Source organism: Trichoplusia ni, chromosome 6, assembly GCF_003590095.1.
Source record: "Trichoplusia ni isolate ovarian cell line Hi5 chromosome 6, tn1, whole genome shotgun sequence".
Lineage (NCBI taxonomy): Eukaryota > Metazoa > Arthropoda > Insecta > Lepidoptera > Noctuidae > Trichoplusia > Trichoplusia ni.
The window spans coordinates 14092894-14109035 of NC_039483.1; the positions used below are offsets into that span (position 1 = coordinate 14092894).

Consider the following 16142-nt stretch of genomic DNA (forward strand, 5'->3'; position numbering starts at 1 on the left):
TAAAGATGCTTTGATTTGAAAACTACCGTATACTAATTATTATGTCAAACCTTGACCAAGATCTAGCTCTGATTGAAAAAATATAATTAAGTTAAACATGAATGACAAATAAAGTGACATTGAAATTTATGCATTAATAAATTTAGTAAAAATATCTCGAATGGTAAACAAACCAACCAAAGCGAAGATATATGTGTTCGTGGCTTTTTTCAAGACAACGAAACGTGATGCAGAATTAGATGACAGTAGAAAGAAGTTTACAAAGCTTGCCAATAAACAAACATACCTCTAGTGCTAAACTACGGTTTTGAGTTAAAGAACACTTTTTTAGGACTTGTGGGTATAACGAATAATTCGGTTCCATATATTTTAGTTACCAAACATTGTATGTTTGGCTTGGTTATAAATAACCATACTTTTCGCGAAAGTTATTCGTGTCGACGTTCGAATCAACATCCTAAGCGGAAATCATAACTATCTTTAAAACGCAATTGTTGGAAACGTTGATTGATCTCATAGATAAATTTCTGCCAAGTTTTTGAGTATTTTTTAGGATTAACTAGGTAAATCTCAGTAAGTAAATTAGCATTTTGTGAACAATAAATATATATTACTATTTTTCAGTTGCCCTAAGTATATATTCAATGTTGCGGACTCTGACTATTAACCTTATAAAATGCCGGCGCCCTATTATTGCTGATTCATTTGTTAGTATACAGAGTAGAAGTACGTCGACTCGAGTCCCTAAAGCAACTCAGTCGACAAAAGTAGTTATGGGTCAGTAACTATGTACCAGGTTTATATAATTATATTTATTTAAGTATATTTAACATAATTATCTAGATTGTAATTGGTAAGTATTAGCAAAGTGGTATTGTTTAATAAATTTCTTCTATATTTGGTATATTTTTAGCCATGGCTGAAGACAAATCAAACTTTCTGTTGCCCAACAACCAGAAATTTGTTGAACTAGATAGTTCTCAAGCATTTAATAAATTGACGGACAAGGAAAAACTTTATGCTCATTACTTGAGTAAGGTTAGTAGTGATTCTTTAACAATTATTATTAAAGTAAACGCATTTTAACAGCTTAGTCTTATTACAATTAACTAGGTACACTTTATCGCACAATTAAAATGAATTAACCTTGCATTTTATCTTAAATGAAAAAATACCAGTAAGGACTGATGATTATTTTTCTATACCTATTAACCAAGTTGCTTTAAACATATCTCTGTTAAAGCATTGTCTTAAGCTATTGTCCATTAAGTTTAAAATTAAAACAGTTTTTGGTGAAATATTGAATTAAAAATGTGAGATGTTACAAAATGTATCATAACCTATAATGTAACAATGATATTTTCAATTATTTATCTGCAATATTTGTAGAAATAAGTCACAAAAATGTCTTGTTCAATGGCTCTTGATGTCATCAAATTATTTACTGTACAATCTTCATGAATTTATTTATGGAAACAAAAAAAACATTTTGGTATTAATTTGGTCACTTGATTTTAGTTAGTAGTAACCAATTGGTATCTTTTTCACATTATTAATATATCAAGTGTTATAATTTTTAGGCTGCTTGGAATGGAGGGCTCATAGTCTTAATGCAGACAAGTCCGGAGTCTCCGAAGATATTCTCATTGCTGCACAGGATCTTTGTGGGAGAATCACTCCAGTCTTTACGACAGTCTGCCAGCCAAGAGGGTATAAGTAATGATGTTTTTCAGGTATGTACTACATAATCTGCTTTTTTTTATTGCTAAGCAAATTTCTAAATATAGTGTCTGGTACTGGCATTTATTGGCACATAAAAATTTTATTTAATATTATTTTATTTATTTATTTATTTTATAATTTTACTCTAACATTTAATAATCCTTCATGCAGAAAGGTCTCATTTTAGTTTTTTTTTTTACATTTAAAATGAATTGTTGTCAGTGGCCAGTTCTATAGCTTTCTAGTACAGCTTCCTTGTATAATACAGTCTGAAATGCATTACATAGTTATTTTAAATTTAACTTTTTGAAACCTCTTTTTTAAATTTAGTATATAGAAGTAACAACTCTTTGAGCACAAAGTATATACATAATTGTTACAACTAGTACTTTGACTATGACAGATAATTTCACCACATCCTACAACTAACAATGCTTCTTATCTATGAACTATTTTGCGGTGAAACCGGTCTATTATCTGACACTGTTCACTTGTGGTTTTCAGGCATTTTTAGTTTACGCTGGCGGTATATTCGCCAACAGCGGCAACTACAAAGGTTTTGGTGATACCAAATTCATTCCGAATTTACCTAAAAGTTGTTTTGAGTTGATCGTAACTTCGTCGAAAGCTTTCGAAGATGACCCTCAACATATGATGAAGCTTTGGCAACAGACGGAGAATTTTATTTATAGTACTGCCCCAAGACTAACCAGTCTCGGCCTCTCTGATAAGGTCAGTAAACAAGGTTGCACTTGCAATGTATGTGCTGTTTAAACGAGCAAGATAATGATATGAAAGTTTGTTTTGCCAAAGAGTGCAATGCAATGTGCATTTTGATATAGAAATCATATTAATATTGTACTTGTTTTGAAAAATGAATACTAGTAAAAGTATTTATTGTAAAATATTGAAGCATAAAAAGAATTGCATTTTAGTTCCGCCTGTCGCAGTAGATTGGATTCGTCAACTTTTTCATATATTTGTTATTCGGACTCAGCTACTTTTTAGCTATCTGTTTAAAAAAAGACTCCCGCAGAAAGTAATTTAATCCTCGTCCTGTGGAGCTTGTCAGAACAAGCATTCGTGAATCGCACAAATGATTTTACTGCGCGGGATTAAAACCCGCGATACGTCGCGCACAGTAGGTTTGGCGTGGCGGCGTTTACCACTTCCCTATTCGAATGGTAAAATTAAAATCACTTCATAATAAAGATCTGCAAGTCTTCAATAAATTTATTATGAAATATACTACAATTTGTTTGGCATTTTCAGGGTGTGACCACATACTTCTCATGCAACTGCACTGAAGAAGATTCAAACCTGGTTAATGATTGGATGAAGACAAAGTGTTTCGAAGCGTACATCTGTCGTACTTTCAAAACCACTGCTGATGATGGCCGTAAGTACTATCAGCAAGAAAGTCTATAAATATACTATAAGATTCAGCTACCTAAATGTCATAAAATTCTCAGTATGTGGAGATGGTTTAGTTTGATTGGTATAGATGGTTTCAACAATTTCGGCTGTCCGTTAATTTGGTTTTATTTATCGACTTTTGTTGATAACCTTACATAAACTGAATGAAATGATAATCATCTTGGTAAAGTTGATTACAATTCAATCACAATACACTTTATGGCTCCTATTATGAGATTTTAAGTAGATTTCTTATTTAATCTCCTTATAGTTTGGTAGTATTTTCTAGTAGTAATTTGCTTTGCGTTTATCGTAATTATGCTATTAAAGTGTAACAACAACCCATTCATGATTTATCATGATACCTACGTGATTTGGAATTATTTTAAATTACAAATTAATGACTGCCATAACTAGTTAAATAAAGAATCAACTGTAATGTCCGTAAAATAATGTAAAAAAACTGAAATCAAGCAAGTTACCCGTACATTGAAGTGTGTTAGTGCAAAATATTTGAACATTTTCAGCATTGCCAACCGCAATATATTAAAGAGTTTGTACACTTTCCACAGTACCATTGTACACCATTCATCTGGCGAGTGTGGAGACATCCCCTAAACCGCCGCTCACTATGGAACCAGAGAAATACAAGGGAGCCTACTTCCAAGTCACTCGCGGTGATTACTCGCCCCTCCTGAAAAGAGTGAATGAAAATTTGGTGATGGCAAGGGAATACGCAGCCAATGACAACGAGAAAAACATGCTCGAACATTACATCAAGAGCTTCAAAGAAGGAGACTTGGCAGAACACAAAGAAGGCAGTCGATTCTGGATTAAAGATAAGGGACCAATAATTGAAACGTAAGAATCTTTGTATCTTACTAATCTGCCTATTTTAATGTTGATTTTCTACTTGGTTTACATTTTTAAACCATCTGCTATAGTGTTGACCCAACACTGTTGGGTGTTTGTTTTAGGAAATTGTGTATAACTGTCTATGTTTAACTAGTTCAGTTTAATGACATTTGAAAGATAAATAGAACATGGTATAGATTGACGCAGTATTCTATAATTACAGAGTTCATAAGAAATCATGTTGACAAGCAGTCTACCCTACAAAAGGTGTGATTGGCTATGGCTAATTGACTAATAATATACATGATACCAAATTTACTTGCCAGGTACCAAGGATTCATCGAGACTTACCGAGACCCAAGTGGTCAGCGCGGTGAGTTCGAAGGGTTCGTAGCTATGGTGAACAAAGAAATGTCCAAGAAGTTTGGCGACCTCGTCGATGGAGCCGAGAGGTTCATCAAGATGCTGCCGTGGGGCAAGGACCTGGAGAAGGACACCTTCCTCCGTCCGGACTTCACGAGCTTGGACGTTCTAACGTTCTCCGGAAGCGGCATTCCTGCTGGAATCAACATTCCTAACTGTGAGAATATTTATCTGTCATTGAGTTATCTGTGAGACGTGGTAGGAGGTATACTTCCCCATGAAACGTGTATTGATCTTAACTTTCGACCTTAACACATCTACTTCTAGGTCACGGGCATTAAAAATCGATCAGCAGCACAAAAATCTTTACGTATTTTGTACATTCAACTCACTCGTGTTTAAAAAAAAAAAAATGTTTTGTATTCCAGTATCCATTTTTTACAAGTTGGGACACATAACTAATTGAGTTCATATTTTTACAGACGACGAAATCCGTCAAAACGAAGGCTTCAAGAACGTGTCATTGGGTAACGTGATCCCGGCTGCGTACAAAGAGGCTGTCATTCCATTCCTCGCAGACGCTGACAAGGAGCTGCTGGAGAAATACAGGGTTGCTGCCTTTGAGGTCAGATTTTTTTTCTTTAAAAAAAAAAAGGAATTTAATCCTTGTCGCGGGGTTGTCACAAACATTCAAGTCACATGCGCAACAACCCATTTTGATTATCCTCTGTATCATAGCGACTATATTAATTATGTAATAAATTATAAGTGAAGAATTAACTTTATTTGTAAAAAAATAAGTTCGAGAGAATGGTTAACAAAATTGAAAATATACATTTTGTTTTACCTTGCTTTTAATGGGCAGTGCAGTGATTTGGTAACCTACACCTCGTCAATTGTTTCGGATAATGTTGATTAAATTCTTTTCTCAATTTATATCTTATATTTTCTTTGTGGCCAGTCAGCTTCATGTAATGATACCGTATTTCAGGTGCAAGTTGGTCTACATGAGCTTCTGGGCCACGGTAGCGGTAAGCTGCTTAAACAGAACCCCGACGGCACTTTCAACTTTGATAAGGATACCGTCAAAAACCCTCTCACTGGTAAGAATATTGTTTTTATTTCATTTTTTTTTTCCTGGGACAACTCACACACCGTCATCTGATCCCAAGCTAAGCAGAGCTTGTGTTATGGTAACCAGACAACTGATAAACTTACTCATATATTTCTAAATACATACATATTATAGATAAATAACACCCAGACACCAGAACAAATGATCATGCTCATCACACAACATTTGTCCTGGGCGGGAATCGAACCCACGACCTTCGGTATAGCAGTCAGGGTCACTAACCACTAGACCAACTGGCCCGTCAAATTCAATTTTAGTCAATTAGCAGCACTAGTCTTACTTAAGGGTATAAAAATAAAAATCTAGGCAATGGAATCTGGGTAGAGCTGCAAGCAAGTGAGGAGAGAAGTATTTTCAGCTATAGTTGTCTACAGGTAAAAAAATGATTCTGTTATTGAACAAAGTCCTTATTAAACACATAAACCTTAATTACACTAACCATTTGACTACTTAAAATAGATAGATAGCATCGACAAATTATGAAATTTGGATGGGAATAAAAACATTCATATTTTCTATCAATAAGATTACTCATTGTTTAGGCAAAGAGATCGAGTTATGGTACACTCCTGGAGAGACGTACGACAGTAAGTTCACAACCCTCGGCTCCGCCTTTGAGGAGTGTCGCGCTGAGGCCGTAGGACTCTACCTATCATTAATACCTGAAGTCTTGAAGTGAGTATTGAAGCTGACAATTAACTTTGATATTGCCTATTTGGTACTTTGTGGACTAAAAGCCGTATGCGAGAAAGACATTTATAAAAAAAGTTAACCACTTGAACAAACTTAGAACGTCCCTTAACTTGTCATTCTTAAATACGTCGTATGTGTTGGAAATATAATTTTAAACAAATGCATGGCATGCAAACTATGCTTTTTGCTTGGATCAGTGACTAAACTATCAGTTGACTAACCTCCAGTTTGCTAAAAGCTAGCTATTTTATATAAAACCTAAGCTGACCAAATGACTATCAACCACAGAGCTTGATCAGTCATAACAAATAATGATCTCAAACTGAAAGGTCTCGTTTTGCTTTTAACACGTTATTGCTTGGTATACGGTCTTGTGATATGGTTATGTATGTGTACTGTCCTTTGGAGGATCTTCGGTTACGAGGGCCAGGTAGCGCAGGACGTCATCTACGTCAACTGGCTCAGCTTGCTGTGGAACGGCGCCGCTAAAGCAACCGAGATGTACCAGCCCTCTACCAAGACTTGGTTGCAGGTAATAAGCGTTTTTAGCAATAAAGAAAACATATTTAATACAATAGGAATTGTAATTATGGGATGACATTTTGTACGTAATAAACATCGCTTTTTCATCGAACGTTTCCAGGATTAATTTTCTTTTTCAGTTACTCGTATTTATGTAACTTGTAAAAGTAGACGGTTTTGTGTTTACAAAGGCTATAGTAGCTTGCAGACTAGCTAGCAGATTTGTGCATAGTAACACCTAATCCCCCAATCGGAGTTAAAGAGGACGAACCGTCGCTTTAACCGCGGCAGATATGTATGCCCTATTGCGGGTCTTCTCACCAGCCTGTGCGGCCATTGAAGAAATCAGCTATAATATCTCCTGGGTGATGAAATTGATGTGTTTGGTGATGATTCCAGGCGCACGCCCGCGCCCGCTTCGTGCTGATGCGGCTGCTGGAGCTGGAGGGACAGGGCATGCTCACCATCACCGAGACCGAGCCCGGCAAGAACCTGCGCCTCACGCTGCAGCGGGAACACCTCGCCACCAGGGGCAAGAAGATTATTGGTACGGCTTGCGACGAATAACAATATTTGTTACCTTTTTGGTACGGGGGGGATTTCGTCTTTCACGGCGACGGAGAAAGTTCCCCTGAGGAGAAAGTGTGCAGTGTCAGACTTTTGTTCGTTTTGTTTTGAATCGTTGTGCATCAATGCATTGCAATTATCACGCACTGGCCGTAGAACACGGTAGAGATTAAATTTAAATAAATAAGTAATAAGTTATAGTTGAGTTAATAAGAAAATATTTCTAGAAAACTAATTATTGAGTGGAGTCTGCTATTAGACTTCAGAGCCAGAGGAAAATCTAAGGTTTCTCCATGTAATAATGAATACAATTCCGTATTACTATTTTTATTTTTTGCAGGTGACTTCCTAGTTCAACTGCAAACGATCAAGGCAACGGGAGACATTGCTGCGGGAGAGAAACTATTCGACAAGTACAGTCGGCTTGACGAGCCGTGGAACCGCTGGCGCGATATCGTTATGTTGCACAAGCAGCCGCGTAACATCTTCGTGCAACCCAATACCATCCTTATTAACAGCAACAAAGGTATAAATTGCTTCACAACTATTATAATTTTATATAAGTGGGTGAAAATTCTGATTGAATGATATACCTCATATAACATCTGCTAAGTTAGGTTAAAACTAAATTATTAACAATATTAACATATTAGTAACAATTCTGTTCTTACTAATCAGCACGTAATATATTTTTTAGGTGAGGAGGTTGACTTGAAGCGCTACCCAGCCACCGCGGAAGGCATGATCACCTCCTGGGTGGAGCGCTTCCCCAACACGGATGTGGACGAGCTTCTAGAACAGCTGGCTGAGAAAGACAGCTCCTACTTCCTCGAACTCAAAGCCATTGCCAACGCATAAATAATGTATAAAAAAATATTGTTAATTTTATGATACTAATTCAAAATGTACATGTACTGGTACTAATTTAAACATCAACGTAATATCATAATAAACTACATTAAATAATATTTATAAAATTTCATTTAATACTTTAGCTGTCACTGACCGATTCTTGGCGAGTTGTTAATTCATTAGCTCCAAGTTTATACTAGACGATAGGTAAGGAGTAAAGAAATAAAACAGTTTTTCCAACTATATAATTTATTCACATTCAATACAAAACGTATGTGATAGTAACTTTAATATTAATCGTGACAATCACAGCTCCATGTCACCGCGCTGTGACTAAAAGAGAAATATTACAAATCACAACACACCAATAAATAATTTGCAATTCTAATAAAAATTAATAAATAGACTCGAAATTACATAGATGAACGGATTTGCGTAATAATTATTGCTTTTAAAACACCACTGTAATCGAACTAGCCGCTCCCTGACTTATAAGGCAAAACAATATTGACAAACAAGTAACGCTACATAACAACGTCGTATACAATACAAGTTGCATGAAACAAAACACCAGCAGCAGCTTACGATACAATCAAACTGAAAACGCTATTGCTAAAAATATACACGTTTTGTGTGGTTCCATAACAATGTCCGGTCTATAAATAGTTATCCCTAATGAAATCGTCTAAGCACCATTCTATTCGATTACTGTTACGTCGTGACTTAGCATTCAATACTATAATGATTATGATAAATATTATAACTTAATATTGACTTATGGTCACATAAAAAATGTAAATTCATAGTAACTAAGAAAAATTATAGTTAATAATGTTGAGTAAAACGTATTTGTGCAAACACACACTAAAATTGTGTCATTTTATATCGTTCAATAAAATGGACTATAAAATCCAGTCACTTATGTTTTATATAAAGGCACATAAGAATCAATTTACAATAAACACTTAACACAAAGTTCACTCTTTGCAAAATATATTATTTTACTTCAGTAGTCAATCATATATCTTTAATTAAGTAAATGTATTCAGCATAGATAACGGTTATCAAAATATACTGCAATTGTTACCGCACTTATGAGAAAGCCAACAAAGTTTATACATAACAATTTATTATTATCTGTCGTTAATCAATTAACATGTGAGCCACTAGCTACACCCTATAATTTGTAATATTGTTCTTGTTCCGAGTCTACTGTTCGGAAATGTTCTAGTTACCTTTAATGCTAGTATTAATGACTATTCGTGATTTCTAATCCAGTGACTGTTTGCAATACAACTATGCCACTAAAAGTTAAATTTGCCACTAAAGACAGTCTTCAACTTGCGTAAGAGATGAGATTCTTTCATTTTACATGAATCTAAAACATGTGATATTATAGACTACGTTTGGCAAGATAATTGATACAGCCTCGGTCTGACCAACTCTAATAAACAGACTCAAAAGATAGTTAACACGGATAAGTTATAACAAAAACAATGAAAGCATCGAGTTCCGTCAAAACTACAACTACAGTGTCATCGCAATAAGTTCGCAAAAGTTAATTGTTTAAAAATGCTTATATAAATCACAAAATCAAATATATCCTGCGCAATCAATAATTCCTTTCAGTCAACTTTCTCAGAGCATTCTGCACTGTCGCCTTCGCGTTCGCCTTTCGGTGAGATATTGGATCTGAAACATTAGAGTTACGACATGTGGCTTACAAGTACACTTCGTGGACTACTTCTTCTTGTTGTACATCGTATTGCTCTGTGTTGTGTCAATATTATGATCGTAGTGCAATATTATTAAAATTAATTCTACTGAAGTATGATTCAAGACGTTAAAATGTTGGTAACTAGTGTGATTCTGTTTTCGAGTTCTCTACGAGCAAAATCATTGTGGACTCATTATATGTGATATTAGATCTACTGTCTATAGTTGGAGCAACTAATATTTTACATATTTCACAAAACTTTTGCGTTTGCTTATATATAGGAAGTAAAACTTTTTAAAAGCATTAGTGCTATAAAATTTAATTCGAAAGCGTGAAGCGTGCACAGAATAAAATCGTATTATCTTTCACTTTGGGAAAGTTATTTTTCATTATTTACGTGACATGTAAGTACAAAAAAATACACACCTTGGCAGTGGTTCCTTCTCGGCATCCGGTTTCCTGGTTACGCTGATCGATATCTTTTTCCTTTGCCTTATTTTTTCCAATATATTTTCAGGACTAGGTTCCTTTTCACTCTCTTTTAATATAATCGCGGAATTGCGAGTAGTTCTTTTCGGTCTGTAAGTAGCATAGCTACCAGGAGAGTACATGGATATAGTTCTATTGTATTTGAGCGGATCTCTCAACGAACTTAGACCATTATCTTCAGTCCCATCGGAACTGTCTAACAAGGATTTCGTTCTTGAGTATCTGTTCGTACTATAGGAGGACGGTTGTTCGTAATCTAAGTAACTTCTATTTCCCGGATACTTTTTGAATTCGTTTCGATCGAGAGATCTATAAGTATCAATTTTATCATTCAGTCCATAATTATCAAACCTTAAGTTACTCCTAGTGTTTACAGGCAGATCAGTTAAAAGAGATCTATAGCGTTCCGTGGACGGCGATAGGTCGGACGAGACAGAGAGCCCCGGCGACAGTGGTGACAGGTCGTATGCCAGGGGCGACGTCGATGGCGATGCATCGTACTTGGTGTCACTCGTTTGAGAGTGTATTCTAGCGACCGGGTCGTATTCGGCTGCTCCGGGGCCCACTAAACTACTCTTTCGTCGTTGTTTCTTTTCGTTGAATCTAGAATAAAAGCTTTTTCTTCTAATTCTATCGACAATGTCTTCTTTTTCAGGCGTGGTAGAATCATGACTCCGCAAGTGTAGGGTTGTGTTTTCCGAAGGTGATAAAGGATTTCTATCTGAAATCTTATCAGCGCTGATATCAGACTTTAATTCGGAGTTTGAAATAGTTGACCTACTTCTAGAACGACTACGGCTGTGTGTATCAGCAATATCTACATTTATATTACTATCAAGAAGTGCGGTATTTTTTTCTGGAATATCTTTTTTTTCAGTCTCACTGTCAACAGAGGAAATATTTATAATTTGAGGTTCTATCACAGGATTAGTAGGAACTATTTTCTTAACTCTTGGCAATCTAGAGAAATCTAATTTCAAACTGTTTCGTATGTTTTTTATTTCGTTTTCCTTCTTAGACGCAGGCAGATCATCGTTATCTATAGATACAGCAGAAACGCTGTCGCTAGAAGTCCTGCCGTACTTGCTCTTACGACCGAGACCGTTTAAAAGCAACGATGTTGGTCTGCGGGGCTTATCATTGTCGAGGCTATCGTCAACAGGTTCAGGACTACATTCAGTTTTATGAGTAGACTCTATCGGCTGTTCTACATTATCGGGTTGTGCTTTTTCGATTATAGGTTTAGTTCTCTCTTTAGGTTCAAACTTTTTAAAGAGTCCTAATACTTTGGATACTGTGGTTTTACTCTGTGGTGCGTTCTGAGTCTCTAGAGCAGCTACATCTGTCAAGGTGACGGCCCGTTTAATGAGATTCGATTCGGTTGTAGGCGCTACATTAACAGGCACTGATTGCTCACGCTGGAGTCTGCTTAACTTAGAACTATCTTTTTTCGTGTCATTCCTTATACTAGTTTCAGCTCCCTTTTCTGGAGAGCTTGATTTCGTCGAAGCGAACTTTTCTAACTTATGACCTATAGATTGCAAAACAGATTTCTTTTTTGTGACAGTTGCTGGTTTTGTTCCATCTTCATCAGCAGCTTTTTCTTTTACCTTCTTTGTGACTTTTTTCTTTTCTGAGGTTTTACCATCACTAGTTTCTTGATTATTTGTTAAATCAGCCTTAGATTTTGAAGAAACTTTTCTAATTATCTTCTTTTTCACCGTAGCCTTCTTTTCAACTTGGTCTGTCTCAGTTTTTGAAGCCACTTCTTCTTTCGTCGTCGGCTGTTCCGAAGTTTTGTGTTTAGTATCTCCATTAGACGTCACTTTCACAACGGAACTATTCGGGCCACCATTAGCAATGGCTGTACTTTTTTCTGTTTTCGTTTCCGTCATTTCAGACTTTTCTTTTTCGTTGTTTTTAATGACTTGATATTTTTTCAAAGACAAACTAGTGTCGTTTGATTTTTTATCTACTTCTATTTTAGTTTCGGCACTTTGTTCCAATGTTGAATTATTTTTGACTGAGTCAGACTTGGCTACTTTTGGCTCTGGCTTCTTTTTAGGCAAAGTAATACTGAAACTTACTTCTACATCCGATTTGATTTCGGGCTTACTGAGCTCCTCCTTTGCAATCGATTCTTTTGAATCATCTACTTTAACATTACGACTAATATAAACTTTCTCTGGAGACGGACTGCTCGCAGGGTAACTTTTTGGCCTTATTAATTTTGACTCCCTCGGTAAAGATCTTTCCTTACTATCAAACTCTCTGCTATATGAGTTTTCAGATAATGAATTGTCATTTGGTTCGTCTATAGATTCTAATGTCTTAGCAGGGTAACTCTTGGGTCGGACTAATTTGGAGTCTTTACTGGAGGAATTGTCATCAAAAGTACATTTTTGTCGGATATTCTCTAAATTAGCGTAGCGCTTGGAATTTAAACTCGACATGGACGAGTCCACTGCGCTCTCTTTGATGTTATCCAAGATCGGGAAAAACGGTGTGTTAGATCTACTGCGTTCCTTGTTAGCGAGTAGTCCAATTGGTGAAAGACTTTTCTTAGGTCCGGTACTATCATCCCTAAAGGCCGGTGGTGCATCTGTCACTTCCGTCGGACTTCTGACGGTAGACGTGTCAAGCGATTTGTTCCTCTTTTCTCTGATCTCTCGTAAGATTTTTTGAGTTTCCAATTCTCTTTCTTTTCTTTGACGCTCATAGAGATTTTCGTCGGGTGGTGCATCAAAAAAGTCTGAACGAAGAAATCTTGAAACACGCCGACGCGGCTGTTCTGTCGTGCTGGGCGTTCTCAGCGAGTGTCGCCGCAGCCCCGCGACAGACGTGCCACTCGCCGGCTCAGTCGAGCCGCTGCCGCTGCCGCAGTCCGAGCCGTAGGATTCATCTAACGAGAGCGCCCGCTCCGGAGTCAAGTATTTGCTCAGTAACGGACGATCGCGCGGCCGCGTGGCGAGCGGCTCTCGCACGAGTGAATTAGGCGAGGAGCACTCCACGTCCACGGCGGCCAGGGTCGGAGTGACCTCGCGCGATGACGAGCGGCGCCGAGGCCGCGGCAGCGTGGAGCACTGCGGCGCGGCGGCGTCTGGCGCGGGGTCGGGGGCGGCGGGCGGCTCGGGCTCGGGCCCGGCCGAGTGCGCGCGCGCGGGCGCGGCGGCGGGCGCGGCGGGCGCGGCGTGCAGCGACAGCGTGCGGCGCAGCGAGCGCGCGGCGGCGGGCGGCAGGTGCGCGAGCAGCTGGCGCTGCAGGCGCCGCGACAGCGCCGGCGTCAGCCCCGACAGCGCGCGCATCTCGCGTTCAGAAAACTCTATCGAGCTCAAGTCCAAGTCCGAGAGGTCTAGTCCGCTTTCGACGTTCGGTTCCGAGTTTTGTTGGCCGGTACGGTGCTTACCGGTTTTCTTACTACTACCTGAAAATCAATCGAAAAACACACGTTTCGATCATGCAGAACGCTCGCTGTCATGGAGTATGTACAATGCCGATTTGAAATCTTTCTCTGCGTCCGCTCATTGATCCATATCGAAGGGGACCTACAAGCGGATCCTCATTTGCTGCTTTTTTTTGAAGTTATATTTAATCAAATAATGGAGCTCTCGAGTGCCCCCTTTAAATTACGAATTATGCAAACATCAATAAGAACTGTTAAAAGTTAATACATAGCTACAAAAACTAAATACGAACTAGTTGAATTAGGTCAAACGTTAAGCTTTAAGTATGCGAAAACAAATCACAAAGTATGCATTAAAATGTTGCTTCTGTAGAGTAATTTGTCAAATGCGTATTCTAAATTATGGCTTTAGCGATATATTTCACATAGTAGAGGCATCTCTATCTGATCAACAGCCGCGGCGCACGGTGCGGAACACAAAAACACATAAATGGAGAAATAAATATAGTTTAGTACCTATTCTTGTGTGGCGTTTGTGGCAGATTTGTGGTTGGCGCTGGTGCCGCTGTGAAGTGAAGATTTGGTCGGAGCATGCAGTGTAACGCGCAACCCAACTGCAACCACACCAACACAAGCTCACTAGCGCTCTCGCGGAGGCTGGTGCAGCTAAGTTGCTCCGATGTAGCATGACCGACACATGAGTGCTACCACATCCACTAGCTACACATCTATGCCATCGTCACTTTACAACAAATCAATTAACTGTCACTCGTACTGCTCTAATTTACTTATCGCTGAAATCGTCGACAAATCAAATAAAAATACTGTTTCTACTTTAAATAATTGTACTGCATAAGTACAGGAGATGCGACATGTGAAATGTCTTTACTGTACATGACATGCAATGCTACTACTGGCTGTACTGAATTTATGATAATCGAGAGCAGCGCAACATTTTCCTGCTAGTGTTAGCGGGTAGGAGAAAGTCAACACCTGCACAAAGAATGCAATTTGAATACAATAATACACTACAATGCAAAAAAATGTTAACTTTATTAATAAAAACGATGTTAATGAACTCTAAAAACACACAATACATAATAGACTATTTATTTAGGTAGCTCAGTGGCTTTTATATCTAGTCTATCATATATGACACTGATGTTAAGTGAAAACGATGTCGACGGCGGAAAACGTCGCGAATATCTGAGGCAATGATTGCTGTATTTCTATTGTGACGTACAACGCAACGCGCCATGGAATGGTTTGAGAGTTAATTTATTTGTTTTAGTGGAAGCTAGCTTCTTGTGAGTGTCGTAGACCGTGCGAGCCAGCGCTAACTACTTGCGAGTTGCAGTGCGACGGTGACACGACGAACTTATTAAGAAGGGTACTGTGAAATCCGACACACTTGTCCAAAGTAACCCAAGTGGACATAATTTTGAATATTTTAAAATAGAATTTAAATTATTATGTGAAAAAATAAGATTATTGATTTAAACAGTGTTGAGACTGTGCATTACACATATTTGTCGTGTGACCATACTAAAGCGTTAGAATAACGCAAAAATAATCTGAGTATCACTCGACATCGGTCGTTTCTTTGCTTGATAATACATATTTAAAATACTTTACAAACTAATAAGATAATGACAAATGTACGGATTTCATTGGCCCTTGCCAACATTATTACCATACTAAGGAATTAGTACGGTAGCAAAGCCAGCGGCCGCCCACTTCAATATAAGTATAATCTGATGATATCCTTGAACATGCTGCTAAGTGAATTTCTTACAAATAACATTATTTATAACTGGGATTTTCACAATAAATTTTGAAAATTTTTAACATGAAATACACATCAATGAAGACATTTTTAAATAGAATATCGTAAATGGGAATGAATTATAAAAATAGAACATTTATAAATAGAAATTTTAAAGCACTAATCTTCTATAAAATTGGTATAAAAATACATCGAATATTTATATTAAAAATATTAATTACAGTATCTATAATAAGATTTAAAACTTGAGTGAAATATGATATTAAAATATATTTTAATTGAACAGCGAATAATATATTCGTAGTGTAAATTTTGCACGTGAAAATAATACAGCTTTGTAATCAAAAGTGTGTGTTGCGGGTGCAAGGCGTGTGGATACTGGCAACGTTTTCCCCGCGCGCGGGTGCAAGCGGGTGCAAAGCGGGCTCACCTCGCGGCATGTGCGGGCGCGTCTTGAACATCGAGTCGAAGTCCGCGTGCATGTCGCGCGAGCCCCAGCCCTCGCGTCTGCTGCACACACATACACGTACCGTTAATACCATCTTGTACAATAAAACTTCATACAAATACACAGTAACAGAAACGATAAATAATAAAATAAGTTGATTTTAATAGTGTTCAA

General features: G+C 37.6%; 2 protein-coding genes across 6 annotated transcripts in view; one reads left to right on the plus strand and one right to left on the minus strand.

Annotated features, from left to right (window-relative positions):
- The first annotated feature begins 463 nt into the window (after positions 1-463).
- On the plus strand, positions 464-8241 carry LOC113495042 (dipeptidyl peptidase 3). Of its 3 annotated transcripts, XM_026873615.1 has the most exons (15): positions 475-563; positions 625-777; positions 914-1038; positions 1581-1733; positions 2227-2454; positions 2995-3121; positions 3711-3999; positions 4320-4573; positions 4839-4981; positions 5348-5459; positions 6034-6166; positions 6593-6716; positions 7106-7253; positions 7614-7799; positions 7971-8241. In XM_026873615.1, exons 2-15 carry the CDS (start codon positions 645-647, stop codon positions 8129-8131), a joined length of 2316 nt encoding a protein of 771 aa, XP_026729416.1. In that variant the 5' UTR covers positions 475-563; positions 625-644; the 3' UTR covers positions 8132-8241. The 3 variants fall into 3 exon arrangements, with proteins under 3 accessions (XP_026729417.1, XP_026729418.1, XP_026729416.1); XM_026873616.1 differs by lacking the exon at positions 625-777 and having other exon boundaries at positions 464-573; XM_026873617.1 differs by lacking the exon at positions 625-777 and having other exon boundaries at positions 472-563.
- A 115-nt stretch (positions 8242-8356) lies between these two features.
- The window catches only part of LOC113495041, a 38558-nt gene continuing 30772 nt past the window's right edge, over positions 8357-16142 (minus strand). For all 3 annotated transcript variants that reach the window (XM_026873614.1, XM_026873613.1, XM_026873612.1), the window contains exons 25-27: positions 15951-16027; positions 10269-13755; positions 8357-9817 (exon numbers count right to left, since the gene is read on the minus strand). In XM_026873614.1, the coding sequence (XP_026729415.1) occupies positions 9751-9817; positions 10269-13755; positions 15951-16027 (3631 nt within the window). In that variant the 3' untranslated portion in view covers positions 8357-9750. The remainder of the gene's footprint in view (positions 9818-10268; positions 13756-15950; positions 16028-16142) is intronic.

Coding starts and splice junctions, on each gene's coding strand:
- LOC113495042 (XM_026873615.1), top strand. CDS start 645: ATGTTGCGGACTCTGACTATTAACCTTATAAAATGCCGGCGCCCTATT. Junction 4,574..4,838: donor TGGAATCAACATTCCTAACT/GTGAGAATATTT, acceptor ATATTTTTACAG/ACGACGAAATCCGTCAAAAC. Junction 7,800..7,970: donor CCTTATTAACAGCAACAAAG/GTATAAATTGCT, acceptor TATATTTTTTAG/GTGAGGAGGTTGACTTGAAG.